Consider the following 23,127-nt stretch of genomic DNA (forward strand, 5'->3'; position numbering starts at 1 on the left):
GTTGATAGAGCTGTAGCTAAATGGGATATGTTAATTTGAGCACAAAAAGGAACATTGGCTAGGCTTAAAAATGGCAGTTAGCTTAGTATTTACCTATGAAACTATAAACTTGTAAGAAGGCATTCCCTATCAGTATTTATCCTGGGGACCCCAAAAGCTAAACTTCAGTGTTCCAGCTATCCATTCTCAGTTCTTGCACCAAAACACTGCGAATATCTTCCACTCAATCTAAAAAGACATATCTTCTTATTTCAATTAAAAGCTCTAAGCATATTTCCTTAAAGAATCCCACTGTAGGTGATAGTCACCTGACCGCTAACTGACTTTCCTATCAACTGCTTAGTCTCTGTCTTATTCAGATGTTCATTGTGTTTCACTGTTGCAGTCATTACACTTGGGTTATCCTGCTGGCAGGCTACCCGCAGTCAGCCTGAATTCCAAAGTCCTGGTCCGGCGTCGGTTGCTTTCGCCTCTTCCTTGACGTCAGTGTGCCATGGGTATAAAAGATGCAGCCGACGCCATTTTCTTCAGTCTTTCTTGGCATGCGGTGCCCGAAGCAAAAGCAGTTTGCAAGTGCTGGTCGGCCGACTCAAGAGATTTTCAAATCCGAATTTCAGATCCAAAGTCTTCATTAAACCTAAGTACCCCATTGGGGAAACTTTTTCTTGCTCCAGACCGATGTCAGAAAAAGTTAACAATTGTATTTCTTGTGGGAAGCAAATACCTCATAAGGATTTTCATTCTTACTGTATTCCTTGCCTAGGCCCTGACCACGAAGTTGCTAGCTGTTGGTTTTGTGCTAGATTTACCCAACGCACTATTAAGCGTTGGTTCGATTTTGCCTTTCATTACTTTGGCTGAAGATTTAATTATATAATGCCGCCGGAACAGCCGACGACCGGAGTTTCTAAAAAGCGCAAGGAAAAGGACAGGCATCCGAGGTCCAAAACTGACGACGAGGCCTCCGCTAGGCCATTCACCGGTTCGCCGGTTCTCAGTGAGGTGCTTTCGCAGCCCCTGACGCCTGCTACCTCAGAGCCACAGGCCGCTTCTGACTCCCACGTGGAGCCGACTAGGCTTCTGGATACTCTGGGTATTGGACACTCGGAAATTATTCCTTCAGATGGGTCCAGAGCCGCTGAGCAGGCATCGGCTTCTGAGGGTGTTTTCAGACCTACACAGTTATATGTTAAGCCAACCTCAGCTTCAAAGGCAAAGACTAAAGCAGCTCTAAAGACAAAGAAACAAGTACAGCATTCTCCAGCACAGACTTCCATGCCTAAAAAACAGATGCTTAAAATGGCCGAAGACCTAATTACTTTGATCAGGGGTTCCCATCCCCCTCCTGATAAGAGGCCTAGGCAAGAGACAGAATATGAATCTTCAGATCAGGTTTCCATTTCCTGTGACTCCTCTTCTGAGCAGGGATACTCCTTTTCTCCCTATGAGGATTCTGATGCTGAAGAGTCTATTCCTTCAGCCTCTCCTCCTGAGGATTATTCTTTTGGGGAAACCCTTCTCACCATGAGGGAGCACTTTCACTGGGAGAGCCAAGATTACTCAGAATCTAAGAAAAGGCTCAGAGACTTTCTTTTACTATCTCAGCACAGACCTCTTGCTATTCCACCTGTTCTAGACATAGTAGATGATGTATTTTCAGAGTCCAGCCTGTCTCCTGACTCTTTACCCCCTGCACCGGTTAAGCCAGACAGATACTACAGGGTTCCAGATTCCCACAAATTTCTATATAAAAACCCTGCTGCTGACCCAGAAACTATATCTCAGGGTCCCAAAGGGGTCGAAGCTTCCACTGCGAAAAACCCTGTCCCCTCTGATAGGGATTCTAGGGCACTGGGCAGATGGGGGGAAAAAAATTTACACTTCTGCTACCTTGGCTGTAACGGCTTTAAATTGTCAGTTTCATATGCTTAAATATCAGCAATATTTAATGTCTCTGCTAAAACTGAAAATGTTGACAAATTCTGAATGTCCAGATAAGGAAATGCAGGATTTATTGCATGCAGCTGAACAAGTGGGAAAACATACTTTGCAATGTGGTTTTGATTCACTGGAAGCCTCTTGCAGGGCCGCTGTTATGGGTACTGTCATTAGAAGGCATGCTTGGTTAAAGGAACAAAATCTGCCTGATCATGTTAAAGCAAAATTATTGGATGCTCCTTTACAGCACAATACTTTGTTTGGTGTTAAGGCAGAAGAGGTGTTGAAGAAAATGGAGGATAAAGCGAAATCTTTGCAGACAGTTAAGGATTTCTTACAGGTACAACCACCCAGATTTAGCAGGAACTGGCCTTCAAAGAATTGGTCCTTCCCAGTGTCAGACAGGCCACAAAGAGGCAGATATAGATGCCCTAGAGGCAGAGCCCAGCCCAAAGGCTCATACAGGCCTAAACAATGGGGTGCTTCTACCTCCAAAAGCAGAGAAGACAAATCACAGCCATATAGAAAACAGTCCCAATGACTTTCCTCTGCCAATACCAATCACTTATCTTTTGGTAGCCCCCTTAGGGGGAAAACTAGCATTTTTTTCACAAAATTGGCATATATTCACCCAGGACAAATGGGTCTTGAATATACTGTCCCAGGGCTACAGGTTCCACTTTCAGACCCTGCCAAAGGCAAAAGGTATGCCAGACCTGCCACAAAATCAATGGACAGAGGCACAAAAGCAAGTTACATCCCTCATGGACATGAGGGCCATTCAGCGAGTACCACAGCAAGAGCAGGGACAAGGATTTTACTCAAGACTATTCCTGGTACCCAGAAAGGACAAAGCCTGGAGACCATTTCTGGACCTGTCTATTCTAAACACTTTACTGGACGTTCCAAAATTCAAAATGTTGACTCTGCAACAGCTTCTGTCCATGCTGGGCAAGAAGGCTTGGATTGTAACTTTGGACTTACCTGCATGTCCCAATCAGACAATCTTGCAGACAATACCTCAGATTCATAGCTGGATCAATGCACTACCAATTCTCTGCACTGCCCTTTGGCTTAACTACTGTGCCCAGGGTCTTCACAAAATGCCTGGCACCAGTAATTGCTTTCTGCAGACAAAGGGGAATTCAAATATACCCTTAATTGGACGACTGCCTTATTCAAGCAGAGAACAAAGACATTCTACTGAGGCATCTGGCATTTGTACAAAGATTACTAATTTTCCTAGGGTACACAGTAAACGAAAAGAAATCAAAACTAGTGCCCTCTTGAGATAATATTCCTGGGTGCAAGCTTAAATGCAACTGCCCAGATGGCTTATCTCACGCCAGACAAACAAAGACAACTGACTTCTTACTTCGAAATGTTGTCAACGAAGACCCAGTTATCTGCAAGAAAAATTCTGCAGGCTTTGGGCTTCATGGCATCCTGCATTATTCTAATTCCATATGCAAGACTGTATATGAGGAAACTACAGTGGTATCTAAAAAGTGTTTGGACTCAACATTGCCACAGCCTGGAAACATTAATTACCCTCATTCCCAGCCTGCAACAGGAGTTTCGATGGTGGGCACAGGCCTGTCACCACAACAAGGGACAGCCATTCACTCTACCCACAGCCAGGCAGACACTAACAACAGATGCATCAGATTATGCCTGGGGGGCCCACATGTCAGGAAAATGTATTCAGGGAGCATGGCCAGCAAGCCAATTGCATCTTCATATCAATCAAAAAGAGATGCTAGCTGTTCAGAATGCCCTGACAGCCTTCAAGGATCTACTTCATCCAGGACAACTCCTGGTAAAGACGGACAATACTACAGTCATGTGGTATATAAACAAGCAGGGAGGCACACATTCCTACCCCCTCTGCAGACAAGACATGACTTTGTGGAACACATCATTGACTTATCAAGTACACCTGCAATCACAGTTCCTGCCAGGAAAGACAAATACTCTGGCAGATGAACTAAGCAGAAATCTCAAGGATCCTCACGAATGGAAACTAGATCCACAAATCTTCAGCATGAAAACAAGGAAATGGGGATGCCCAGACATAGATCTATTTGCCTCCCCGCACAACTGCCAACTACAGAGATTCTGCACAAGGACTTATCACAAACAAGCATGGAAAGTGATCTCCTATCATTCAGCTGGAAAACCTTTACAGTATATGCCTTTCCTCCACTGCCTCTCCTCCCCAAGGTACTTCTAAAGGTCAGACGAGAAGCCAGAAGTGATACTGATTGCCCCAGACTGACCACGCCAGCACTGGTATCCAATCCTAAAGAGCTTGTCTCATTGCCCAGCCTGGACATTACCTCAGATTCCTCATTTGCTGACCCAATAAAACAATTAGATCCTGCACAGCTAACTCAGAACCCTAAATCTGGCTGCATGGCTGATAATGTAACCATTCAGAACTCCTCTCTCTAAAGCAGTTATGGATGTTATTTTGGAGGCCAGGAGGCCCAGCACCAGAAAATCTTATACAGAAAAATGGAAGAGATTCTGTGCTTGGAAACAGGAAAAAGGAATGGACACGCTTGTACCAAATATCCCTTAGATTTTACAATACCTAACTGAGATGCTGGACAAATCTCATCAATTAAGATCCATGCCTCTGCCATTTCGGCTCATTACTATACAGATCCACCTATTTTTTCACATCCACTGCTAAGGCAGTACCTCAGAGGGACCAAAAACATAAGACCTCCAAGGAGAGCTCCAACACCTGCATGGGACCACAATTTTGTCTTGGAAAAACTCACACTGCCTCCTTTTGAGCCAGCCACTACAGCTGACATAAAATAATTATCATGAAAAACAGCTCTGCTCCTAGTAATAACCTCGGCAAGAAGAGTCGGCACTAATGACTGTGGAACCTTTTATTATTTTCCATCTGGACAGGGTTTCTCTAAGGACAAACCCAACATTTATGCCTAATGTAGTGTCCAGTGTGGCTCTTAACCAAACCATTCATTTGCCTACCTTTTATCCAAACCCACAGAATAAGGGGGAGAGACTTCTGCATTCTTTGGACATAAACAGACAGCTACGCTTCTGTTTGGACAAAACTAAAGCCTTCAGAAAGACTGAGCAGCTCTTAGTGGCATATGCTGCAGGATCGCAAGGAAAAGTTATTTCAAAGCAGACTATTTCAAAATGGATAGGACACTGCATTCGTTTCTGCTATTCACAACATGGCAAATCAGTGCCTAAGGGCATTAGGTCACATTCAACCAGAGCAGCAGCCACTTCAGCAGCCTTCCTCAGAGGAGTACCAACCAAGGACATTTTGGAGGCTGCAACTTGGACTTCAGTGCACACTTTTACAAAGCACTACCACTTACCTCTTTACTCTAAATCCAGAGCAGGCTTCGCCACTGCAGTTCTGCAGGGCCTCATAGCCACTCCTAATTCTATCTAGGCCCAGCCACCCTACCTCAGCTTTGGGATTCAACCCAAGTGTAATAACTGCAACAGTGAAACACGATGAACATAGTACAGTTGTGTACCTACCATAAATGTAGATGTTAGAGTGTATTCACTGTTGCAGTCCAGGTTACCCTCCCTCCATCCCCCTTTCATTGCTGGGACTTATCTGTATTTCTCTATTCTATACAACCTATGTGGTGTATTTGCTTGTAGATGAAGGTAATGTTTATGTTAGTGCATGCTTTTTTATGAGCAGAATTTTTAGCCTACCCTTTTGGGGGCACCTGACATCTGGGGCAAGAAAAACCTGAAGAAAATGGTGTAGCCTGCCAGCAGGAAACCCAAGTGTAATGACTGCAACAGTGAATACACTCGAACATCTACATTTATGGTAGGTACACAACTGTACTTTTCTCTTTTACGTCTTGAAACCAAAGCTTATATGCAGTGAACATAACATAAGCTGGCTTTTTTATTTTTCCATAGTGTCATTTTGTTATCAGTGCTGACAAAAAAGCATAAGATATGATTTATTGTACAACTGTCTCTAAGTATTTGTGTGTTTGTGATTGTATTCACCCAGACTGTGCTACAAATTAGTAATTTGTGATTAGTGCAATACCGTGGTTAGTAAACAAACAAAAATAAAGAAAGACATAAAGAAATACATAAATATAGATGTCTAGAGCACCCTCCCACAAAAAGTAATAAAATCAGCAGTGATGAGAGAGTTCAGTTTTGCATGGGACAAGCATAAAGATTGTCTTAACAGGGGAGCAGGAAATCGAGTGAAACTTGGGTGCTGTAGCAGTTTCAGTGGTGTGGTTGGGTGAGGGCAGTTATGTCAGCTTGTCCATGGTGCAGTTGATTGAAGGCAAATCTAGATGGGTTCAGGCACTTATTTGCTACCATAAATGAAACTAAAACATGGATTCATGATCATGTCACATGGTTATGCTATTTTTTAAAGTTGTGGTTTAAAGATAACCCCCTTGTTAAAAGTAATAGAATGAGCATATCCAATAGGGAAGAAAAAAATTACAATTAATGTGCTTTCTTTAGGAGTACATTTTGTGCCAAAACAGACCTTCCACACACATTGCATGCAAAGGTGCATGTGCCTCAGGTGTTTTTTTTTTTTTTGGTTTTTTTATTTTATTTCCTGAGTTGATGCTTGCTGGTGAGATGAGGATTGTACAGGTAACACCTTTGTGCTTAATAAATGTAAATGTTCTGTCTGCTTTACAACTAGGGTTTACAAAGCTTTGTGTAGATAATTACCCTGTAAGTGGAAGAAATGGAAATAAATGTAATTAGGATGGAATTTAGGATTCTTTAGATAGGGATAAACAACCGATTTAATGAATAGCCTTCAAAAATAAGGTGTATTGGTGCCAGAATTCAGAAACACAGTAAGCCAAGCAAAAAGCTGTGCTAATGATGAGGTGTGGTTATTATAATATGACACAGTGCAAAATGTTATTTATGCTTACCTTATGCAGATGGTGTTTGTGTGATGTAAGGGATGGTTTAAAAGTAGTATATATTTGAAAGATAAGCTGATGACGGGTAGTAGCATTTGGGTAACATAAGCCAAGTGGCATACGAGGTGCATGACTGGAGCAGTAGTGGTACAGAGCTAGATGGCACCTGGCAGTAGCTTTACTCTGTGAGTGATGCTCATCTGAAGTGAAGCAGTAGCAAACTGAAGGTCACAGATGTATGTACCTTTCGATGAGTGAGGGACCTGTATATTAATCTGTCTCACTTTGCAGTAGATTCATACTGCACTGAGTGTAAACATAGATTAAGTATTCCATTTCCTAGACGTGCTGCTTCTTAAGGTTTTTCTCTAACATAAACCTGCAGAAGTCAGTGGTGCCTGTTAATTCTGGCGCACAGAGTCCCAGATAGTCCTGATATAGTAGTGTGCCTTAGCAGAAACAAGAGCCGCTCTATAAACTGCATAATGTAGATGGTGGATAACCGCCATTGATATCAGAAATAAACAGAAAAGTGCATGTTGCATGAAGCTGTGAGGTGCATCAGATCTGTCCAGCACCTTCTGAAAAAAGGTTTGCTGACTGGTGGGTAGATAAGCAGATCATAAACATTAGTACAAAAATGATGCTTGTACAAGTACAAAAGAATGTTCTGTCCTTCCTGTGAGCTGTGATAGGGCCTTGGTTTGGCTACCTGGCCACCAACTACTGCTCCTTCAGGCCTTATGCTTTCCTATGACTTTTATATTCCGGCTTCAACATTTAAATTTGATTAATCTTATAGCAAAAAATGTAATATACAATTAGATATTTAGTGAGCTACAGTGGTTACCTCATCAGTAATTGTGTCTTTCTCTGGCTCCATGGCTGTCCTCCCATCCTTACTGTGTTTCTGTGTGCTGGGCAGTGAATGTTGCCATTTTTTTCAGTTTGGTCGCAGCTGTTCTTTAAATCTTAAAACTACATATGCCATACCGGTATCACGCTGCAGATTGTAAATTTACAAATAAGCTTTCTGTTTGCTCATCAAGTTAGGTTGCACACTTTCTGCATTTCTGCAGCAACCCATTCATGAGTCTGTAACAGTCTCTGGGAAGCTGGTTTGCAAAATACTATCACATTCCAGAAATGTGATTTCATGGTGTGCATTTCGTACCATTTAAAAGGCTAACTCCAAACCATATTTTACAAGGAAAGGATGCAAAATCAAATTTGCAATAGACCTTCCTTTACAAATTAAAATCTCATGACAAAAGCTGTTCCACCTACACATTCTGTCCTACCTATTGTAGGTAGCTAATTAAAAGAGGCATTTAATTTCAAATAACTTACCATTTATGCACTAAATATTCCATTATGGAACCACTGGAAGCCAAACCATGTTTAACAATCGTTCATCATATCTCTGACAGCATGACGCACATGCTTTTGTTTTGATGGCTGTTGAGTTGATCTTGTTGGTAGATTTCGAGAGTGGTATTCGTCACTTTGCCGTGGTATGCCTTTGGTCATGGGATATGAGATGGGAAGTCTCCTTGCATCACTTAAACAGTTCTGCTTTATAACCATAGGACCATTTTAATTATTAGCATGCATTGTATACATGGACCTATATGGACCTGTATTCTGTGGTGCTTATTAAAAGCATAACGTTGTGTCCAGTTAAACATTTCATTCACAACAAGCAGCAATTTTTTACATCAACCTTGAGTTGGATACTTATGTTCTTAGTTAATTCAAGGTTAAGTTAAATTTCTAAACTGAATTAATAAGACAAATTATTAAGTCTACTAGAGCAATGCTATTAAGTTACCTTCTAATAATCCTTTACACTATATCTAGAGCTGTTATTTAGAGTGATTTACTGTTACGTGCCATCTTGATTTAGAGTGTAGTTACAACTGTTTCAGGTTCATAGGTAGGTACTAGGCTATTAGCCCTAGGGCCTATATAAGCCTAGCCAAAAAGGGTACCCTGGCTTTCGCCACCCAAGAAAATTATTTTCCTGTGCCTCTGTTGAGCAGAGCCACAGAAGTAATCCCTGGGGTGAATTTCCTATTTCCCATCCAATCATCAAGATTTGTCTTGAAGAGTGCTAATGAGGAGCTCTGTTTGACATAGGTAGTCTGTTCCAGAGTATGGAAAGTCTCTAGGACAGGAATCTATCCCTCCAGCATGTTCTGTTTATTGTGGTGACAAGGTTTAGGTCCATAGAGCGTGTAGCTCAGAGGGATTGGGATTTCTTTAAGTGGAGCATGGCCAACAGCTCTGGATATGACATAGCTTTGTATGTTAGGCAGAGATAGCCTCTGAGTAGGCCATATGCGACGGAATAAAGCTGGAGTTTTTAGAGACGGTCTGCGTAGGGCATCTGTTTGAGGCCAGTAATCCTCTTTGTGAGGTATTTCTGTGGCCTTTCCAGTTGTAGATGTCTTGTGAGGTACGTACCAAAAGGGGCGTTTTACTCTATAATGGGTGTAATGAGTGATAAGTAGAGGGGAACAATGACCTATTTTTTTCTGGATGAGAAACCTTTTGTGATGAGGTGAGCCACGTAGAAGGATTTTATGACCACTGTGGCGATGTGATTATCAAAGGAGAGACTTCTGTCCACCTGTGTCCCAAGGTCTCTTATCACACTTTCGGTGTTAAGTAGACTGCCACTTATGTGGTAGTTCATGGTTACAGATTTTTTTACCAAAGGGGATGACTTAATACACTTTTTGGCATTGAGCTTCAGGCCATGGCTTTGACACCAGGCATCTGTCTCAGTGAGGCCCTGTTGTAGTTATGTCCACATCATTAGGAGTTTGGATTATGGCTCCTAGTTTGCAGTCATCTGCAAACTTAACTTTGTTGGCCAAAGACCTTCTGTGTTAGCCTGTACATCAGAGAAGTAGATACCAAACAGGAGAGGACCCAGGACTGAACCCTGTGGTACTCCACTTGTCACTGGTCTGAAGTTGATTTGGAGTCTGCTACTTTCACAGTGTGGGTTCTGTCCGTGAGCCAGTTGGCAACCCATCTTGTGACATAGGGATTTATACCTAGTTTAGTGAGCTTATCTATAATTCCAGAGTGGGGGATGGTGTTGAAAGCCTTGGCGAGATCTAGATTAGCTGTGTGAACCACCTTATCCTCATCTATGGCTGTGGTGACTGCTTCAAAGAAGTCAATCAGGTTTAGGAGACATGATCTCCCTTTTACAAACCCGAACTGGGTAGGGTCCAGAGTTTGGAGATTACCAATGTCTTTGTTTGAGTTCCATGATGATACGTTCCATGGCCTTGCAGACCAAGCTCGTCAGGCTAATGGGGCGGTAGTTCCCATGGTCCATCGTGGCTCCCCACTTGTGGAGTGGGATAAGCATCGCGGTGCACCAATCAGTGGGCACAAAGCCTGAGCTGAGGCTGTGATTGAACATGGTACTTAGGGTGCCAGTTCATTCTGTAGTTCGTGTAGAACGCAGCCTGGGATATTGTCAGGTCCCATGGATGCTGTGTTCTTGGCTTTGGAGAGTGTGTTTTTTACCTGTGCAGCCGTGATTACAGGAACTTTGCATTCTTCTGGTATAGATATGGGCCCTTTAGGGGGTGAGAGGGGGGTAAAGTTACCACTGAACCTATCTGACAGGATGTTGGCAATATCAGTTGGTTCTGCATATTTAGTACCATTGTGCTGTAACTCAGAGCAGATCTGAGTGTTGCCATTGAGATTCTTGACATAGCTATAGAATGCGTTGTGGTTGTCTTTAGAGTCCGTGGCAATTTTGTTTTCGTAACTAGCTTTGGAGGATTTTATGAGGGGTCTCAGCTTCTTATTGAGGTTGACCAGGGAGTTCTTCCAGTCATGGGATTTTACTGTTTTTTGCAAAATTTTTTCTTCTGTTGTAGAGTTTGTTTATGGCAGAGAACCACCAGATTGGCTTCCTTTTTTTGGAGGATAGCATCTTGGTTCTATTAGGGATAGCATGATCCATGCACTCGTGTAAGTGCTTATAAAGTGCATTGTAGGATTCAGCAGTCGTACCTCTATTGGCTGTCTGCATGGGTGTCATGAAGTTTGTCACTTCTGTCCTAAGAAGTGTGAATTTGGCTTTGGAGAAGTTTTTTACGGTGGTTTCCCTAATTGGGGGTGGGGCAGGATGTGGATGTCTAGGGTGATTAGCTTGTGGTCGGATCTGACCAATGAGGAATTGACCTCTGGTGTGGAACACCGGTTGCCCATGTTGCTAATGACCAGGTCTAGGATGTTGCTGCCCCTGGTGGGGGTGTAAATAAGTTGATCCAAGGCGTTGGAATTTATGAATTCCAGAAAACGTTGAGCAAAAGAGTTGGTACATGAGTAGTTTTCCCAGTTAATGGTGGGGTAGTTGAAATCGCCCATTATTAGGGTGTTGGGTTGTACCCTAATACTTTCCAGTGTATCAAGAAATAGGTTCATACTAGGCTATCTGCCCGAGGGCATTTATAAGCCTAGCCCATAGTTTTGTGGCTTACGCCACCCCTTTAGTTTGGAGAAACTATGCCCATTATTTTGCTGTGCCTCTGTTGAGCAGTGACACTGAGGTAACCCCTGGGGTGTATCTGCGATCTCCCATCCATTGGTCAAGATTCCTCTTGAACAAGGCCAGCGAGGTGCTCTGCCTCACATAAACCAGGATTTTGTTCCACAGCATAGGGAGTCTTTGGGTGATGAATCTATCCCTCCAGCACGTCCTATTAATAACCGTGTTGAGGTTTGTCTCCCGCCCTTGTGGCTCTGAGGGATCTGGATTTTTTGAGATGAAGCATGTTCATCAAATCTGGGTTTGACATGGCCTTGTATGTCAGGCACAGGTCACCTCTGAGCAAGCGGTAAGCAACTGAATATAACTGGAGTTCTTTCAGTCGGGCAGCATAAGACAGATTTTTGAGACCCTTTATCCTTTTGGTGAGGAACTTTTGTGGCCTCTCCAGCTGCTGCAAGTGTCGGGTCAGATACATTCCGAATGGGGCATTGTACTCGATCATTGGTCTGATGAGTGATGAGTATAGGGAGACTATGACCTCCCTTGATCTAGATGTGAAACCCTTCATGATGAGATGGGCAATGTAGAAGGTCTTCCTAACTACTTTAGCAATATGAGTGTCGAATGAAAGGCTACTGTCAACCTGGGTTCCCAGGTCCCTGATAACTTCTTCTGTGATCAGGGGATTGCCACCTATATGGTAGCTAGGGGTAACCTTATTTTTCCCGAAGGGTATGACTGTGCATTTCTTGGCATTTAACTTTAGGCCATGGCTCTGGCACCAGTTATCCGTTTCTGTGAGACCCTTTTGAAGGATATCTGTGTTGGATGTGTTTTCAACTACGGCGCCCAGTTTGCAGTCATCTGCAAACTTTGTCAGCCATAACCCTCCTGTGTTTGCTTGTACTTCAGAAAAGTAGATGCCAAACAAGAGTGGGCCCAGGACTGAGCCCTGTGGGACACCACTTGTGATAGGCTTTGAGTCTGACATGGCGCTAGCAACTCTGACCCTGTGGGTTCTGTCACTCAGCCAGTTTGCAACCCATCTTGTAATGTATGGGTTTACATTTAAGTTGATGAGTTTTTCAATGATACCCGAGTGGGGTATTGTATCGAAAGCCTTCACCAGGTCTAGGTAGGCTGTATGGACTGCCTTTCCCTCATCAATGGCCTTGGTGACTGTTTCGAAAAAGTCAACCAAGTTTAAAAGGCATGATCTGCCTTTGACAAAGCCAAACTGGGTTGTATCCAAAGTCTGCAAATTCCCTATGTCTTTATTTGAGATCCATTGTGATCCTCTCCATGGCTTTGCAGATAAGGCTTGTCAAGCTAATGGGACGGTAATTTCCAGGGTCGGTGGAGGCACCGCCTTTGTGGAGTGGGACCACAGTTGCTGTGCGCCACTCCGTGGGTGCGATCCGGAGGTGAGACTAAGATTAAACAGCTGTCCTAACTGTGGGTTTAATTCCTCATTGAGTTCATGGAGCACACAGCCGGGGACACCATCAGGTCCCATGGATGCTGTGTTCTTTGCCTTGGAGAGAGCAGTTCTCACCTGGGCGTTAGAGATGTTTGGGGGCTACAATCATTTGGTATAGATATCTCTCCTTTGGGGAGTTTGCACTGAACCTGTCAGCCAGTATGTTGGCAATGTCTGTAGGATCAGTAATCTTCACATCATTTTGAACTAATTCTGAGCATATCTGGGAGTTTCCTCCTAGGTTTCTGACATAGCTAAAGAATGCCTTATGGTTGTCTTTAGAGTCCTTAGCTATTTTTTCTCAAAATTAGCTTTGGATGATTTTATGAGAGCTCTTAGCTTTTACTTATAGTGATCAGAGGTGTCTTACCTTTTAAGGATTTTGCTCTATCTTGTAGTAGCTTTCTCCTTTTGTTGTAGAGTTTGTTTATGGCTGGGGTCCACCAGACTGGACGCTTGCCTTTGGTACAAAGAGTCTTTGTTTTGCTTGGGATTGCCTGATCCATGCAGCCCTGCAGGTGCTGGTAGAAGGCATTTGTAAGTGATTCAGCGGTTTGAGTAATGTTTACCGCCTTAAAGGAGACCACACTAGTCTTTAGAAGTGTGAAGTCGGCTTCGAGAAGTTCTTTACTGTGGCCTTTTTCATTTCGGCTCCCGCCGGGATGAGGACCTCCAGCGAGATTAGTTTGTGATCTGATCTCACCAGTGAGGGGTATACTTCCGGCATTGAACATTGTGCTCCCATATTCATGATGATGAGATCAAGTATGTTTTCTCCTCTTGTGGGGATGGTGACTAGTTGTTCCATGGCATTTGAGTTTATGAATTCCAGGAACTTTTGGGCTAGAGTGTTTGGGCTTGAGTAGTGTTCCCAGTCTATATTAGGGTAGTTGAAGTCACCTAGTATGATGGTGTTCGGAGATACATTTATCCCCTCCAGTGTTTTCAGGAAGGCCATATGAGGTTCCTGAGTTTGCGAGGGTGGCCTGTAACATGCTACAAATTGCAGAGCAGTCTTGCCTATGGTTAATTGCACCTGGATGGTTTCCGATGCATCGTGCGTTGCCACCAATCTTGAGGTGTGGGTGTCCTTGATGAATATGGATACCCCTCCTCCTTTCTTGGTACTGTCCGGGTTTTGGGGCCGGAACGCATGATAGGAGGTAAAACCTGATAGTGCTGGGGTGCTCTCAGGAGCCTTGAACCAGGTTTCTGTCACAGCACAGACATCAATGTTCTCCATACTGAGAAGGGCCTCGAGTGCGTGCATCTTGAGGTTGAGACTTCTGGCATTGAGCAGCATTACCCTTAGTTTTTTTTCTTTGTTGTGTTCTAGGGTGGTAGGTTTAGAATTTGAGCCTTGCCTAAAAAGGCACTATGGGGTGGCAAGAGCCTTTGCCAAAATCCGGAATCCCAGGGTGACAAGTGCAAGTCGCCCTTGAAGCAGCGTGGCTTGTCCAGCATGTCATCCCAGGCAGACAGACATTGGATCCCCTTTGAATGACACCAGAGTTTAAGCCAATTGTTAAAGCTGATCATCTTATCTCTGTATTGTGGCATCATTCTAGGTGAAGGTAGGATACTGCTCAAGGTCAGGGTCATACCTGCTTGGGCTACATAATCAGAGGGCTCCTCTATGTCTCTTTTCATGTAGTCCAAGGAGGTACGTCTCAGGTCGTTAACACCAGCGTGGACAATGATTGAGTCGTACTTGTACCTGCTGTTGAGAGACCTGAGTGCATGCGTTATGTGGCGGATTCTAGCACCCGACAGGCAGCTTACTGTGACCTTCTCCTTACTCAGTCTGGTGAGCGGGACATCAGTGTGTCTGACTATGGAGTCACCAATGACTAGTGTGTCTGGCATTGTGTTTGGCCTTAAGGGCTGTGACTGCTTGACACTCTGACTGTGTGGTCTATGTGTTGCAGGTGTTGTGTTTTGAGGTGGTAGTTGTTTGGGTGTCTGCTTTGGTGGCCTCTGTGTTTAGGTAGATTTTTGATCAGAGCCTCCGAGTATGTCTTTGTGTGTTTATGTGTATGATTTGAGGTTGTGATGGTATTATGTGAGACTGGGTCTATAGTGTGTGTGGTTACCTTCTCCTCCTGTCTGGTCTTGCCAGTCCTTTGTTGAGAGAGCTCAGCCTCCAGTTTGGCCGTATAGTTGCATCTCTCGCATGTATTTGTGTTTTGTGGGAGGAGGAGAGGGTTGTCTGTGTACATGAGGCAATTGTAACATTGCCTCAATATTCCCAGGTTCACCAGCTGAGCAGGAGAGGACATTAGCAACTGATCCCTCGACATGCTAGAAGGAATAGACAGAAAAACTTAAAAAAGGTTCTGGGGGATGTGGGTGACCGAGAAACGGGGTTTGCTTTTTTGGGGTACTTTCTATAACAAGAGTGCTGTATCGAGGTGATAAGTACTGTAGGAGCAAATGGAGTGGAAATCCTGGGGCATGGTGGGGGGTCTGTAGCAAGCTACAATTTGGATTGCAGTCTGGCCCAGAGTTAGTTGCACTTGGATAATTTCGGATGCATTATGCTGTGCAACTAGCCTGGAGGTGTGGATATCCTTAATGAATATGGACACGCCTCCACCTTTAGTGCTTCATTCTGTGTTAGGTGGCCGAAAGGTGTGGTATGAATTATAGCCTGGTAACACAGGGTTGCACTCTGAAGCTTTGAACCAGGTTTCTGTCACTGCACAGATGTCGATGTTCTCTATTTTAAGGAGTGCCTCGAGTGAGTGTATTTTGAGGTTTAGACTTCTAGCATTGAGTAGCATTACCCTCAGATTTTGCTTGCTTGTACCTGTTATGGTGGTGAATTTGTCATTTGAACCTTGCCTAAAAAAGGCACTATAGGGGTGGCAAGAGCCTTAGCCAGTATCTGGAATCCCAAGAGCGACAGGTGCAGGCCATCTCTGGTAAAGCATCGTGGTCTGTCGATCATGTCGTCCCAGGCAGACAAACACTGGATCCCCTTAGAATGACACCAGAAGCTTAGCAAATTGTTGAAGTCAATCATTTTGTCCTTGTACTGTGGTAACATTCTGGGTGATGGCAGGATGCTACTCAGGGCTAGAATCATACCTGCCTGGGCTACAAGATCGGAGAGCTCTTCCTTGTCTTTTCATGTAGTCCAGGGAGGTACATCTCCGGTCATTCACACCAACATGGACAATGAATGACAGTGTCATTTATGTGGTGGATCCTGGCAGCTGACAGTAACTTTCTCCTTGTTTAGCCTGGTGAGTTGGAACATCAGTGCACCTGACTATAGAGTCACCTATGACTAGAGTGTTGGGTACGTTGTTATGCCTTATGGGCTGTGGTTGAGTGGCAGACTGAGTTTGTGGGCTATGTCATTTGGGTTGTGTTGGGGAGGTGGAGTTTGCTTGCGTTTCTGCTTTGGAGGTCCCTGATGCTTGGACAGGTTTTTGAGAGCCTCTGCGAATGTAGGTGTGTGTTTTGTGTTTCTGTGTGTGTGTTTTGGTGGTGTAGGTTTTGAGGGACTATGTGATGAGTGTGGTGTGGTGCAAGTGTTTACCTTCTCCTCTTGACTGTCTAGTCTGGTCTTGCGTGAAGAGAGCTTTGCTTCCAGTTTGGCTATATAAGTGCATCTCTCTCAGGTTGTAGTGTTGGGTGGTAGGAGGAGAGGGTTGTCTGTGTACATGAGGCAATTGCTGCATTGCCCCAAGATGCCCAGATTCATCAGGTAGGAGAAATCACTGGGAGCTGACCCTTAGACATGCCTGGATAGGTGCTTATTTAAGTACTAAAAATTGCTTTCCTCTAGACAAGTGAGGAAAGTTGAGTGCTGTAGTAATTTGCAGTTTATTTAGTCCTTACGACGAGTTCTGAACAAGTGCTGAGTTCAAAGAGACAGGTTTGAGTGCTGAAACTAGAAAACTGGCTAGTTCTAAGAAACAGAATTAAGCTAGAAGGCTTCCCTCCAACACAGAAAGGCTTGGGGGCTCAGAAGCCTACAAACAGTCTAGACCACTTACAGGAAAGGCAGGAAACCAGCTTAAAATTTTTTTTTCTTTCCCAGATGCTCTCTTTGTACACAGTAGGAGTGCCTGAAATCAGAATATGATCTCACTGCACTCAGTTGAGTGAGCAAATGAGATGGGTCCAGAAGGAGTATCCAAACACAAATTTACAAGGGGGTGGGTTAACCATATCTTAATGTTTTATCTCAATGTTTGTCTTCTTCTTCTTTTGGCTGCTCCTATTAGAGGTCGCCACAGCGGATCAACTGTTTCCATTTCTTCCTGTCCTCTGCATCTTGCTCTGTCACACCAACCGCCTGCATGTCCTCTCTCACCACATCCATAAACCTTATCTTAGGCCTTCCTCTTTTCCTGTTACCTGGCAGCTTCATCCTTGCCATCTTTTTCCCAATGTACTCTGCATCCCTCCTCAGCACATGTCCAAACCAACGTAATCTTGCCTCTCTGGCTTTGTCTCCAATCCTTCCAACCTGGGCTGACCCTCGAATCTACTTATTCCTAATCCTGTCCATCCTTGTCACACCCAGTGCAAATCTTAACATCTTCAGCTATGCCGCGTCAAGCTCTTACTCCTGCCTTTTTGTCAATGCCACTGTCTCCAACCCATATAACATAGGTAGTCTCACTACCCTCTTGTAGACCTTCCCTTTGACTCTTACTGGTACTCGTCTGTCACAAATCACTCCTGATACTCTTCTCCACCCACTCCACTCTGCCTGTACTCTCTTCTGCATCTCTCTTTCACATTCACCATTACTCTGAACTGCTGATCCTAAGTATTTAAACTCCTCCACCATTGCCACCTCTACTCCCTGCATCCTCACCATTCCTCTATCCTCCCTCTCATTCACACACATATATTCTGTCTTAGTCCTGCTGACCTTCATTCCTCTTCTCTCTAGAGCATAACTCCACCTCTCCAGGGTCTCCTCTACCTGTTCCCTACTCTCACTACAGATCACAATGTCATCTGCAAACATCATAGTCCACAGGGACTCCTATCTGATCTCATCTGTCAACCTGTCTATCACCATTGCAAATAAGAAAGGGCTCAGAGCTGATCCTTGATGTAATCCCACATCCACCTTAAATGCATCCGTCACTCCCACCGCAGACCTCACCGCTGTCGCACTACCCTCGTACATATCCTATACCACTCTTACATACTTCTCTGACACTTCCGACTTCCTTATACAATACCACAACTCCTCTCTAGGCACCCTGTCATATGCTTTCTCTAAGTCCAGAAAGACACAAAGCAACTCCTCCTGACCTTCCTTGTACTTCTCCATTAACACTCTCAGAGCAAACATCGCATCTGCAGTGCTCTTTCCTGGCATGAAACCATACTGCTGATCACTAATCATCACCTCCCTTCTTAACCTAGCTTCCACTACTCTTTCCCATAACTTCATGCTGTTGACTGATCAATTTAATCCCTCTTTAGTTACTACAGCTCTGCACATCACCCTTATTCTTAAAAATTGGTACCAAAACACTTTTTCTCCATTCCTCAGGCATCCTCTCACTTTCCAAGATTTCATTAAACAATCTAATGCCATTTCACCTAAACACCTCCATGCTTCCACAGGTATGTCATCTGGACCAACAGCCTTTCCATTCTTCATCCTCTTCATAGCTATCCTTACTTCCTCCTTTCTCAATCTTCTGTTTTTTTATTTTTTTATTTCTATGTTTGTATCATTACATATTATAGGTTCATAGGTAAGTACTAGGCTATCTGCCCGAGGGCATCTGTAAGCCTAGCCAGAATGTGTTGGCTTTCGCTGTCCCCTTTAATTTAGTTCCCTGTGCCTCTGTCCTGCAGAACCATTAGTTCCCTGTGCCTCTGTCCAGCAGAGCCACTGCAGTGATCCCCGGGGTAAATTTTCTGTTTCCCATCCACTCGTCAAGGTTTCTCTTGAAGAGTGTTGGTGAGGAGCTCTGCCTAATGTAGATTGGAATCTTGTTCCAAAGCATGGGGAGTCTCTGGGACAGGAATCTATCTCTCCAGCACGTCCTATTTATCATTGTGGTGAGGTTTAGATCCCTAGAGTGTGTTGTTCTTGGGGATTTGTTTTTTTTTTAGGTGGAGCATGTCCATCAATTCTGGGTTGGACATGGCCTTGTATGTCAGGCAGAGATCACCTCTGAGTAAGTGGTATGCAACCGAGTACAGCTGGAGTTTCTTCAGTCGGGCTGCATAGGGCATCTGTTTGAGGCCAGTAATCCTCTTGGTGAGGTACTTCTGTGGTCTTTCCAACTGTTGCAGGTGTCTTGTAAGGTACATCCCAAATGGGGCATTGTACTCTATTATGGGTCTGATGAGTGATGCGTAGAGGGGCACAATAACCTCTTTTGTTCTAGATGCAAACCCTTTTGTGATTAGGTGGGCCACATAGAAGGATTTTCTAACCACCTTGGCAATGTGATTATCAAAGAAGATATTACTATCTACTTGGGTCCCCAGATCTCTTATTACATTTTCTGTATTTAGGGGACTACCACTTATGTGGTAGTTCGCAGGTACTTTGTTTTTCCAAAGGGGATGACTATGCACTTTTTGGCATTTAGCTTGAGGGCATGATTTTGACACCAGGTATCCGTCTCAGACATCTCAGTCTTAGTTTAGCAGAGTAGTATCATATATATATATATATATATATATATATATATATATATATATATGTGTGTGTGTATATATATATATATATATATGTATGTATATTATTTATTTACAATAATAATTTTGACATTCCAAAAACATTTATTGATTACATTCAGATTCTTTACAAAAGCCCTCTTATATTTATACATTTTATTGCCCCCTCTTCACGGTCAAGTGGCCTCCGAAAGATGTGTGAATGGGCATGCCTTCGCTGAAGGTTGGGCGTCGGGCTGGCAACTCGGCGCCATAAAAAAAAATCTGCTGCCAATCATTAGTGGACCAGAATTCCGCTGTGGCGACCCCTAACTGGGAAAAGCCAAAAATATAAACAATTCAAATAAAACATGGAGAGAGATGAGGTTGCCCACTATCTCATCTTCCTTTTAATCTATATCTAGCACCTCTTCTTATTTATCCATCACAAGAAAAAAATTATTTCAACTTTCCAAAATTCATATCCTTTTCTTGGCTTATATAGATGACTTGGATATATATTTTGCCAATACCAACTCAGATATCACAAAATTTCTAAGCAGTATTGACTCCTTTGGAAGATTTTCAAATTGCAAACTTAACTTGTAGGTATATATGTTATTTCCATTTAAGACAAATTATAATTCATTAAAATGTCTAATATCTGTCTGCTCCAAATAAGTACAACTCTGAAATATCCAGGTGTCACTTTTTACCATGATCCGTTACATAATTATAGAGCTAACATTCTTATCTGGTTGCGCATTCAAGATTATATAAAAACGTGGTCTAAACTAAATTTCTCATTCCTTTCAAAAGTTGCCATTGTTAAAATGAGTACATTTCCAAGGGTTCCCTATTTCATGATGACATCTTTCCAAAAAAATCCCAAATAAATTTTTAATAATATTACTTCATCAATTACTAAATTTATCTGGACACCTAAAGCAACACAAATCTCATAATAAATTAACTTAATCCATATTTAATGGTGGGATTAACCTCCTTGATTTATCTGTATTTTTTAATTATCAACTCAAGTAGACTACTATGTATTACTTTTAACCCTCTTAAAAATGCATGGTATCATTACAGGATAAGGACATGGCCAAATATCCTAAAATCTAACTCGTATAACTCTGGCTTTTCCATTTCTAAATATTAGAGTCTTAAAAATTTAAAATCCATAAAACCATTGTCAATTTTGTTATACTCTACTCAACTCTTATTTATATCAATAAAGTACAACACAACATTAAACTGCCTAATAAGATGTTACACGTACCCAACTTTCCTTCAATGAAAAATAAACTAAAGATTTTCTAACATTTCCTTCATCTTCTATTGAACAAATTAGTCTTAATCTCAGTCTTCCTAAATGGTATTTACCAACTAGTAATCAGATCACAAACATTCTTACACCTTTAGGGCCAAAAAGACATCCACCTTGATAGTAATTTCACTTTTTTTCCAGTGAACTTCGGTTTTACCTTTGCTCCAGAAAAGCTGTTTCCAAGACATATCAACTATAAATTTCAAGAAAAATATTCAATATCCCCTTATTAGTCCAATATGCATTCTTGTATCTCAAATACAGACACCCTATCCAAAATATTTCAGGTGGCATTCTAATTTATTCCACTAAACAAATGTACTCACTTGATGCTTAATGCATATTTAACCCCTTATAAAAGGACTAAATACTTGCCTTTTGATCAGATAAAACCAATTTATTCCACATTATATGGGATTGTAAATACTCAGAAAAGCTATGGACCACTGTATTTAGCCAAATTAAAAACCAGTGGCTTTTTGTTAATGAAATTCTATATAGCAACTAATTGGTTGAATCCATCACAAACTTCATGGGGCAACTTTAAGAATCTAGTGATAAAACACATACTAGCCCACAAATTACTAATCACTGATCATACCAAACATATAAATAATCGGAAGATCTGGGAACAAATTTTTAACATTATATTGGCTTAATGTTTGGAACCCAGGCTAACACTTGGATACTAATACTATAAAGTAAACTTTAATAGTAATCAAAGTATTATAAAATATAATACCTATTGTCTAGACTCGTCAGATGTATTTTCTTGTGTTAAAATAAAAGCATTCATGTATATAGTGTACATATGTTGTAGGATTGTTTTTTGTAGTATTGTTTGGAAACTACCTGTGTATATCACGCTTAAATATGTGTATGAACAATTGTAAAAGTAATAAAGAATTATTATTGAAAAAAAAACCAGTGGCTTTGATAATTTGCAAATCGTATGGAGGTTTGCAGTTCTGCATATTCCACCTATTGACATGAGTTCCAATGATCTTAGTCTATTACTAACCATATTTATGTTCCTCAGATTTTATATTACTAAACACTGGTCTAATTTAAAATATTTAAATTAGACTTCAGTCATTAACTCCTTATTAAAATATTCTAATTGTTTTACATTTCTAATCTGTTCTAACAAGGATAAAAATAAATGACGGTCAGTTTCAAAAGTCTGCGACATCTCTTAATTTGCCCATTAAATAATGGGCTACCTAAAGACAATTAATATACATTGTAGTTTTCATAAAGTTATCCTTTACATGTTGAACAATTTTATATATCCACTGGATAAATGTTACCATTTAAATTCTACTGTCTCCAGCATGTCTGCCAAAATCAATCCTATTTGTTTGTACATAGTGTATATAGTTTTATATCTTAGATTGTATATTGCTTTATGAATTTTGTTATTAAGTTATCTTATTTTTGCTTTGTCACTTTTTTATTATAGATTAACTTAAAATGTATTTAAAAAGTGTGTCTGGGCAGTGTAATGAAGGATGCAGCAGGATCCCTGTTTACGGTTGTAATTTGAATTTAATAATTGCTCTTGCAGGCTTCATCTGATGCTGCATTCTCAAATTACAAGGGAGAACTAGTGGTGTCACTCAAATACATCCCTCCAGCAAAAGCAGTGGGGCTTGGTGCCAAGAACAGAGGTAAGTGTTAATAAAATGGAGATGTATCCATTCATCCATGTGCTGTGCAAGTGTGTGTACACATGCGTGTAGGGGCCGCACATTTGTGGGGGTGCATTAGCACTTCAAAATTGCAATATTTACATTTGCATTAAAATGAAGTGAGCCATATTATCTTTGCCACTCATTTTGGAAAGGGTCTAATGAGCCCTTATTGTAGTTGAACACCAAAGAGGTGCCTAGGAACAATTGGGGAGATGAGCACTGAAACCTTGTCTGTCTTTCAAATGCTTTTATACATCATATGTAATTTGTTTCTTCTTATACTTTTAAATCCTGCAAACAAATGTATACAATATGTAGTCACAAGGAATATATATAGAGTTTAGTTTAACTTGATTAGTTAGTGAATGTGTCTTTATCTACCAGATATACCAACGGAACAATTACATAATCACATGTTCTTTGTGTTTCACTGTTGCAGTCCTGACTATTGGGATTTCCTGCTTTGAAAGCCCTCAGTCGGCCTGACTACCAGAGAAAAATCTTTCCGGCTCCCAGGCTGGAGGACTCTAAGACATAGTATGTCCACGTAGTGAAAGAAA

General features: G+C 42.1%; 1 protein-coding gene across 1 annotated transcript in view; it reads left to right on the plus strand.

Moving 5' to 3' along the window:
- Positions 1-23,127, plus strand: part of SYTL4 (synaptotagmin like 4) — a 975,777-nt gene that overhangs the window by 807,934 nt on the left and 144,716 nt on the right. Inside the window, exon 14 of the mRNA XM_044057514.1 lies at positions 22,441-22,543. Coding sequence (XP_043913449.1) covers positions 22,441-22,543 — 103 coding nt within the window. The remainder of the gene's footprint in view (positions 1-22,440; positions 22,544-23,127) is intronic.

Source organism: Protopterus annectens, chromosome 15.part0, assembly GCF_019279795.1.
Source record: "Protopterus annectens isolate FY-2018-M chromosome 15.part0, PAN1.0, whole genome shotgun sequence".
Lineage (NCBI taxonomy): Eukaryota > Metazoa > Chordata > Ceratodontiformes > Protopteridae > Protopterus > Protopterus annectens.